Consider the following 10,000-nt stretch of genomic DNA (forward strand, 5'->3'; position numbering starts at 1 on the left):
AACACTCCCAGGGCAGGTACAGCACGGGTTAGATACAGAGTAAAGCTCCCTCTACACTGTCCCCATCAAACACTCCCAGGGCAGGTACAGCACAGGGTTAGATACAGAGTAAAGCTCCCTCTACCCTGTCCCATCAAACACTGCCAGGGCAGGTACAGCACGGGGTTAGATACAGAGTAAAGCTCCCTCTACACTGTCCCATCAAACACTCCCAGGGCAGGTACAGCACGGGTTAGATACAGAGTAAAGCTCCCTCTACACTGTCCCATCAAACACTCCCGGTGCGGGGAGAACACGTGACTGTCTAATACCTGAATGTATTTGCTCATTTCTCTCAGTGTGACACTCACCAGTCGCGGTTACATTACAGACATCACCCAGCTGGATCTGTGCAGTGCTCTCACTGACTGGGTTCCTGGACGCACACCGGTACACACTGTCCTCAGCCTCTCCTGTGAAATAAAGGGTCAACTGCTCTCCGTGTTCGGAGAGCCGATGGCTGCTGTCGTTTCCCACTGCTTCTGGGCCGCTCCACCATCTGAAGTTGATGTGATCGCCTGAGGTCACGGAGCAGGTCAGGGTGATGTTGCAGTTCCCCATGGTTTTCAGAATCGAGATGGTCGTTCCTGACACAGCCTCTGCCGTTCGGATAGAGAGACAAAAGACAGGTGAGGAAATAATGGAGGCCCTTGTGGGACATCTCAATACCCAACACTCCCGCGCCTTTTTCCGACTCTCGCGATGTGAAGGAATAGCCATGATTCAGAGAAATACATGATACTCTGTGCAGAATTCTGATATTATTAATAAAAGACGTACTGGATTATTATCTGAACGGCAATAGATTGGGAGAAGGGGAAGTGCAACGAGACCTGGGCGTCCTTGTGCACCAGTCGCTGAAGGTAAGCATGCAGGTGCAGCAGGCGGTTAAGTAGGCAAATGGTATGTTGGCCTTCGTAGCGAGAGGGTATGAGTACAGGAACAAGGATGTCTTGCTGCAGTTGTACAGGCCCTTGGTGAGGCCACATCTTGAGTATTGTGTGGAGTTTTGGTCGCCTTATCTGAGGAAGGATGTGCTTGCCATGGAAGGAGTGCAACGAAGATTCACCAGGCTGATACCTGGGATGGCAGGAATGACGTATGAGGAGAGATTGGGTCGATTGGGCTTGTACTCGCTGGAGTTTAGAAGAATGAGAGGGGATCTGATTGAAACTTATAAAATTCTAACAGGACTGGACAGACTAGATGCAGGAAGGATGTTCCCGATGGTCGGGGAGTCCAGAACCAGGGGTCACAGTCTAAGGATAAGGGGTAGGCCATTTAGGACAGAGATGAGGAGGAATTTCTTCACCCAGAGAGTGGTGAACCTGTGGAATTCTCTCCCACAGAAGGCAGTGGAGGCCAATTCATTAAATATATTCAAGAAAGAGTTGGATATATTTCTTAAGGCTAAGGGGATCAAGGGATATGGGGAGAAGGCAGGGACCGGGTACTGAATTTGGATGATCAGCCATGATCGCATTGAATTGCGGAGCAGGCTCGAGGGGCCGAATGGCCGACTCCTGCTCCTATCTTCTATGTTTCTATGTTTGTGTATGTAACACAACGGAAGACCCAAGTGAAGTGTGAAGAGCTAACACGTTCGAACAGGAACATAAAATATTGATTCAACCATGTGCCTTTGAAAAAGTAACATCAAAATAAGACAGGAACCCTAAGATGCAACCAATTGAGATAGCTAGAAATGGATGAACCACCCTGGTCAAAGTGTCTTTAATTTAGATATAGTAAATACCATACCAGCAAGAATGCTTTGAAGACTTCAGTAGAGACATTGGGCTAGAAATTCAGTTTTTTTGCGCCAGCCGTTAGCGCCTTAGGAGGAGTAGATGTGGAGCGCTTGGCGCTTAGCGCCCGGCCGCAGCGCGATCTGCGCCTCGCCCCAACTTCAGTAGACATTTAGCGCCGGCGCAAAGTCTTTGCGCGCGCTCAGCTGCGCGCGCAGACCATGACGTCATTTCCTCGTGCAACGCCCTTTGTGCGGCCCGCAACCGGATCTTCAGTCGCGCCGGCCCGTTGTGCGCCTGGCGGCCCTAGCGACTGTTGAGTCGAACGGTGCTCAGCCGATGCGGGCCGCGGGGAGCGCAAATTAAAGGGCACTCCTGCAGTATTTTTGCAACACCCCTTCTTTGTGAGCGACAAAGGTAGATTTGGGAGGAGGAGGAGGAGGAGGAGGAGGATATGATGATGATGATTGGTGTGCCGGTACCACATAACAAACTGATGGAGAGAAGCCCTCCAAAAACACAAATACACCAGTCTCGGCCTTTCAAAAAAACAAATCCACCCTCCCCCTTTAAGAGCTCACCGGAGCCAGAGTGTCTGCCGTCAATCAGCAGCTCGCCGCACCTGCCCTGCGCCCAGCTTCCGGTGTTAGCGCCCCGGGGCCGCCGGCTTAGCGCCTAATGATAGTCGTGCATCACCTGGTTTAGCGCAGCAGCAACCTCTTAGGGCGGTGCGACTGAATATCGGCGAAGGGGGCTCGACTTTGCGCCGGGCGCAAACTTTAGCGGCCGCCCCACTTTACTGCCCCAAAAGTGGCTATACTGAATTTCTAGGCCATTGTGTTTGTATTAAGCATGGGCCACCATGGAGACTCAATGGGGTCGATTTTCACTGCCCCCGTGGAGTCGGGATTGGAGGCGTGCGGTGGGTTAAAGCCCCGAATTCGGGGGTCCCGACACCATCCCGCCCCCAACCCGCCTCCATGTAAGTTTCAAAGGAGGCGGGTACCCGCCCCGCACTGGGACCCGCCTCCCCGAGGCGGGAAGCGGATTAGTGCCAATTAAATGCCTGTTGACAGGTAGTTAACAGGCAGTTTTGAGCCTAATCCCTATATTAAAGCTTGAAGTGAGAGATTCTCGACGGCTCCAAACCACGCCAAGTTAGAGGAGTCGGGCCGTCGGGTTGAAGGACTTGGAGGGGTCGAGATGTCGGTGTTCAGGTGAGTGATCAAATCAATCAAATCAACTTTTTTTGTCATTGTTAGTACACAAGTGCAGTACAACGAAATGTAGGCTTGCGGCTCCCGAGAGTGTACGTTTAGATTAAGACATTTAAACATTCAACATACATTTGGCTTGTAATACATTAACATAAACATGACCATAATAAAGTGCATTGACAGATGCGCAGGCTTTAGAGTTTATTTGTGGAGTTCAGTAGGATGACAGCCCTGGGAAAGAAGCTGTTCCTGAATCTGGTCGTTCGGGTGCGAATGCATCTGTAGCATCTCCCAGATGGCAGGAGGGCGAACAGACTGTGGCTGGGGTGGGTAGGGTCTTTGATGATGGACCGTGACCTCCGTAAACAGCGTTTCTGGAATATGTGCTCTATGGTCGGTAGCCGGGTGCCGGTAATGCGTTGGGCAGTAAATTACCTGTACTGGGATGAGATGAAGAGGGGTGGGAGGAGTCTCCTGTCGAGCATAAGCACCGGCACAGATTGGTTGAGCCGAATGGCCTGTTTCTGATCTGTAGACTTGATGGGCTGGATTTTCATTGAGGAGGCGGGTAGGAGGCGGAACTACAACTTTCGGGGTTGTAGTCCCGCCCAGCGGGCTCAGCAGGCCAATTAAGGGCCACCCGGCAACAGGTGACGTCACAGGCTGAAATTTCATTTGTCAAGAGGTTTTGACAGATGAAATATCAGCGTTTGAAAGCCCTTTGAAGTTGTCAAACACTGACAGTCTTACTTCTAACCTGAGTCCTTCTCCACAGACTCAGTTAGAAATCTCTCCTGCACAGAAAGCTGAAGGCTGTCACTTTTGACAGCTCGTGGCCATTCTGCTTTCTGTGCCGGTGAGATGAGCGACACCCGAGACCTAAAGGAAGGAAGGCTGTAAAGGTAAATAAAACTTCTTTAAACACTTTACACACACCAAACACACTTAACTCTGCACTCATGCACCCATCGCTCACCTGAACACCGGACATCTCGACCCCTCCAAGTCATTCATCCCGACGGCACGCCTCGCTAACTTGGCGTGATTTGGAGCCATCAGGAATCCCACACTTCACCAATGAAAATAGGGATTAGGCTAAAAACTGCCTGTTAACTACCTGTTAACAGGCAGTTAATTGGCATTAATCCCTTCCCGCCTCGGGGAGGCGGGTCCCAGTGCGGGTCGGGTACCCGCCCCCTTTGAAACTGGCATGGAGGCGGGTTGGGGGGCGGGATGGGTTCATGCCCCCGATTTCGGGATTTTAACCCCCCCCACACGCCTCCGCAGCCCAATAAAAATCCTGCCCAATGTATCTCATCGCTCCAATAGAAACAGGTTAACTCTGGGATGGAGTAAAGATGATTATTTCTCATCCATACCACTACCAACTGTAACTGAGATCCCTAAAGCTGACAGACTAAGCGGAGACATTCAGTAAAGCCCAGGAATGGGCGGTAAATTTAGAAACGTTTGAGATTTAGAGCCAGACGCTAATTATTCCGACTGCACGCCAAATTCAATCTCATTGCTGAAACATAGGAACATCGAAGATAGGAGCAGGAGTAGGCCATTCGGCCCCTCGAGCCTGCTCCGCCATTCAATGCGATCATGGCTGATCATCCAAATTCAGTACCCGGTCCCTGCCTTCTACCCATATCCCTTGATCCCCTTTAGCCTTAAGAAATATATCCAATTCCTTCTTGAATATATTTAATGAATTGGCCTCTACTGCCTTGTGTGGTAGAGAATTCCACAGGTTCACCACTCTCTGGGTGAAGAAATTCCTCCTCTGTCCTAAATGACTTACCCCTTATCCTTAGACTGTGACCCCTGGTTCTGGACTCCCTGGCCATCGGGAACATCCTTCCTGCATCTAGTCTGTCCAGTCCTGTCAGTATTTTATGTTTCAATGAGATCCCCTCTCATTCTTCTGAACTCCAGCGAGTATAAGCCCAATCGACCCAATCTCTCCTCATACGTCATTCCTGCCATCCCAGGTATCAGCCTGGTGAATCTTCGCTGAACTTCCTCCATGGCAAGAACATCCTTCCTCAGATAAGGCGACCAAAACTGCACACAATACTCCAGGTGTGGTCGCACCAAGGCCCTGTACAACTGTAGCAAGACATCCTTGCTCCTGTACTCAAACCCTCTCACTACGAAGGCCAACATACCATTTGCCTTCTTAACCGCCTGCTGCGCCTGCATGCTTACCTTCAGCGACTGGCGCACAAGGACACCCAGGTCTCGTTGCACTTCCCCTTCTCCCAATCTATTGCCATTCAAATAATAATCTGCCTTCCTGTTTTTGCCACCAAAGTGGATAACTTCTCATTTATCCACATTATATTGCATCTGCTATGCTTCTGCCCAATCACCCAACCTGTCCAAATCATACTGGAGTTTCTCGGCATCCTCCTTACAGCACACACGCCCACCCAGCTTTGTGTCATCTGCAAACTTGGAGATATTGCATCCAATTCCCTCGTCTAGATCATGAATATATATTGTGAATAGCTGGGGTCCTAGGACCGATCCCTGCGGTACCCCACTAGTCACTGCCTGCCACTCGGAAAACGACCCGTTTATTCCAACTCTTTGCTTTCTGTCTGCCAACCAGTTCTCTATCCAAGTCAATACCTTGCCCCCAATCCCATGTGCCTTAACGAAAGAAAGGATTGGAGCGCTAAATCAAGCGGTAAAGGCCTAGCTCAGTGGCGTTAAACTCAAAGCGCTGAGCAATATCGGGTGCAGTCTACTCTCAAGTCATCATCGCTACAGGCCTTTCCCAGCACTTAAAGGGGAGGTTCATTGATGCTGCAGCACCTCATTCTCAGCATTGCTGGCTGTGCAGCTGCCTCAACAAGGAGGGGCACAACAAGGAGGAGGAGCCGGAGGACTGAAGCAGGTCATGGCAGATCCACCTCAGTCGGGTGGGCAGGGTGAGTGAATGCTTCACCAAATGCTACATACCACCATCTGTACCACAAGCTTCACACACTGCCCAGAGCACCAGACCCCCCCCAGCGCTCACCCACCAACAATCTCTGCCTACCAAGACTCACACCCACATCTCACACCTTGCACACAATGACAGCTATTCAACTGTGGCAGGCACAAGGGTCATTAGTTATTGGAATGAATGTGATATGTGTGATATGTTTAAGCATAAATTTATTAACGGAGTTTGCAATATTTTGTGGTTTCCCTCATTTCACCTTTGCACTCAGGAGAACGCTGTGATATGGCATGACACAGGGATGGTATGATGGGCATCTGGTGAGCAAAAGGGATCTGGGGTTTTAGTCATCCTGGTGTGAGGCTGGAGGTTTGTTTGGAGGAGGTGGCAGAGTTCTGTGACCACCAACTTGGTGATGCGAAGCTGTCTAATACACTGCTCCTTGTTTCACTGAAGGTTGGAGAAGTGCTGTCAGAATACCCTCAGAGGGTAAGGCCTCCTGTTGAGAGCCCTGATGGCCCTTCTCCTCCCTCTGGCCACATGTTCCAATCTTTCTCGCTCCCTCCGCTCCCTCCGCAGTAGATCCTGCAGGACGGGTTCGACTGCCAGTACAGCCCCCATTAATGCAACCAAGTGCAGCACTTTGGTATGTTCTGAGAATAAATGTAACTAATTGTTAGGAGCCACAACACTCCTGATACTAAACAACCTTGAAATGACTGAATTAAACTGTCGCACAATGCCATACTGACAAGGATGCAGTGAAACAGCACCAACCTGACAGCTGCGACTCATTACCCATGATCCCTATAAGTAGCGCACCTGGAGCTGGCTTCCGCCTGCCTGATGCCTCCTCTCACTGTCGCTGTCGGGGCGAGGCGCTAAGGCAGGGGCGATAATCAATTTCGCAGATCGGGCACCCAATGAGCATTGCACACTCACTGATGTCACAATCTGGCTGATGCTGAATTCCCCAGTGCTCACTCGTAGCGGCTGCGCTATGGGGAGACTGGGTTTGTTGTACGTCACAGGATTCACCTCACCGGGGCGCTACTGCATCAGCGCCACATTAGCACCCACCACCGCCTGGTGCTAACGGGAGGTGCTAAACAACTGAATAATTCCCTCTTGGATTCGAACAGAAGATTGATTGAGATCTGGTTAACTGCAACTCACAGACTGGCCATTCAGCCCTCCTGGTCCGTGCCGGTGTTTATGCTCCACACGAGCCTCCTCCCATCCCCCTTCATCTCAACCCATCAACCTATCCTTCGATTCCTTTCTTCCTCATGTTCCGATCTCCTCTGATCTTGGAGTTTACCCTCTTCCCAGTCGAGGGATGAAACGGCCACAGGCACCTGGTCAGGTGTCCAGGGACGTACTGGGTGTTTACCCCAGTCTCAGTCTGCCTCAGCCCCATTACCCTGAGACCAGTGACCCCAGTATGGACACTGGTAATCAGGAGGGCTTCAATAATCTCTGTAACCTACAATATCAACCCTCACCCATTAATTAGTGGCGTATCAGTAACCGGGCATGTCCAATAGAATCTCACTCACCATACACGTCCAGTTGAACCATCCCTCGCATTTCATCTCCTGAATCTGATCCTACAATCACCTCGTAAACACCAGCATCCTCTCTCTGTAAGACACTGATATGCAGACTGAAATTCTCCAGATGAAGATTAAGCCGATTCTTGTACTCCTCCGCACCAAAATAGTCAACGCTCTCCTTAATGTATCTGGCTATTCTGAATATAGGTGCTGTTCGTTTCCATAAAACCTCAACATTATTCCATCCAGGTGGGATCCCAATGGGTAAGGAAACCGCCTGACCCAGCGTCCCATTCACACGGTAAGGGGGCGTCACAGGTTCAGCTAAAGTAACAAGAGGAGACAGTCAGTGTGGGCAGAACAAAGACAAGCTCAGTGACTGAACAAAGTATTGCATATATATAAAACCCAGTGTCCCATCAAACACTCCCAGGGCAGGTACAGCACAGGGTTAGATACAGAGTAAAGCTCCCTCTACACTGTCCCATCAAACACTCCCAGGGCAGGTACAGCACGGGTTAGATACAGAGTAAAGCTCCCTCTACACTGTCCCATCAAACACTCCCAGGGCAGGTACAGCACGGGTTAGATACAGAGTAAAGCTCCCTCTACACTGTCCCCATCAAACACTCACAGGGCAGGTATAGCACGGGTTAGATACAGAGTAAAGCTCCCTCTACACTGTCCCATCAAACACTCCCAGGGCAGGTACAGCACGGGGTTAGATACAGAGTAAAGCTCCCTCTACACTGTCCCATCAACCACACCCAGGGCAGGTACAGCACAGGTTTAGGTACAGAGTAAAGCTGCCTCTACACTGTCCCATCAAACATTCCCAGGGCAGGTACAGCACGGGGTTAGATACAGAGTAAAGCTCCATCTACACTGTCCCATCAAACACTCCCAGGGCAGGTACAGCATGGGTTAGATACAGAGTAAAGCTCCATCTACACTGTCCCATCAAAAACTCCCAGGGCAGGTACAGCACGGGGTTAGATACAGAGTAAAGCTCCCTCTACACTGTCCCATCAAACACTCCCAGGGCAGGTACAGCACGGGGTTAGATACAGAGTAAAGCTCCATCTACACTATCCCATCAAACACTCCCAGGGCAGGTACAGCACGGGTTAGATACAGAGTAAAGCTCCCTCTACACTGTCCCATCAAACACTCCCAGGGCAGGTACAGCATGGGGTTAGATATAGAGTAAAGCTCCCTCTACACTGTCCCATCAAACACTCCCAGGGCAGGTACAGCATGGGGTTAGATACAGAGTAAAGCTCCCTGTACATTGTCCCATCAAACACTCCCAGGGCAGGTACAGCACGGGATTAGACACAGAGTAAATCTACCTCTACACTGACCCATGAAACACTCCCAGGGCAGGTACAGCACGGGTTAGATACAGAGTAAAGCTCCCTCTACACTGTCCCATCAAACACTCCCAGGGCAGGTACAGCACGGGGTTAGATACAGAGTAAAGCTCCCTCTACACTGTCCCATCAAACACTCCCAGGGCAGGTACAGCACGGGGTTAGATACAGAGTAAAGCTCCCTCTACACTGTCCCATCAAACACTCCCAGGGCAGGTACAGCACGGGGTTAGATACAGAGTAAAGCTCCATCTACACTGTCCCATCAAACACTCCCAGGGCAGGTACAGCACGGTGTTAGATATAGAGTAAAGCTCCCTCTACACTGTCCCATCAAACACTCCCAGGGCAGGTACAGCACGGGTTAGATACAGAGTAAAGCTCCCTCTGCACTATCCCATCAAACACTCCCAGGGCAGATACAGCACGGGGTTAGATACAGAGTAAAGCTCCCTTAACACATTTCCATCAAACACTCCCAGTGCAGGCATAGCGTGGGTTAGATACAGAGTAAAGCTCCCTCTACACTGTCCCATCAAACACTCCCAGGGCAGGTACAGCACGGGGTTAGATACAGAGTAAAGCTCCCTCTACACTGTCCCATCAAACACTCCCAGGGCAGGTACAGCACGGGGTTAGACACAGAGTAAAGCTCCCTCTACACTGTCCCATCAAACACTCACAAGGCAGGTACAGCACGGGGTTAGATACAGAGTAAAGCTCCCTCTACACTGTCCCATCAAACACTCCCAGGGCAGGTACAGCACGGGGTTAGACACAAAGTAATGCTCCCTCTACACTGTCCCATCAAACACGCCCAGGGCAGGTCCACCACAGGTTAGATACAGAGTAAAGCTCCCTCTACACTGTCCCATCAAACACTCCCAGGGCAGGTACAGCACGGGGTTAGACACAGAGTAAAGCTCCCTCTACACAGTCCCATCAAACACGCCCAGGGCAGGTCCACCACAGGTTAGATACAGAGTAAAGCTCCCTCTATACTGTCCCATCAAACACTCCCAGGGCAGGTACAGCACGGGGTTAGATACAGAGTAAAGCTCCCTCTACACTGTCCCATCAAACACTCCCAGGGCAAGTACAGCATGGG

General features: G+C 50.7%; 1 protein-coding gene across 1 annotated transcript in view; it reads right to left on the reverse strand.

The window, feature by feature from the left end:
* Positions 1 to 10,000, reverse strand: part of LOC147087097 (T-lymphocyte surface antigen Ly-9-like) — a 148,449-nt gene that overhangs the window by 40,184 nt on the left and 98,265 nt on the right. Inside the window, exons 4-5 of the mRNA XM_085978200.1 lie at positions 7,523 to 7,843; positions 351 to 638 (exon numbers count right to left, since the gene is read on the reverse strand). Of these exons, the coding sequence (XP_085834326.1) occupies positions 351 to 638; positions 7,523 to 7,843 (609 nt within the window). The remainder of the gene's footprint in view (positions 1 to 350; positions 639 to 7,522; positions 7,844 to 10,000) is intronic.

The sequence above is a fragment of the Somniosus microcephalus genome, unplaced genomic scaffold (assembly GCF_052327205.1).
Source record: "Somniosus microcephalus isolate GS21.2 unplaced genomic scaffold, FLI_Smic_1.0 unresolved_chr6, whole genome shotgun sequence".
In the NCBI taxonomy this organism is placed as follows: Eukaryota; Metazoa; Chordata; class Chondrichthyes; order Squaliformes; family Somniosidae; genus Somniosus; species Somniosus microcephalus.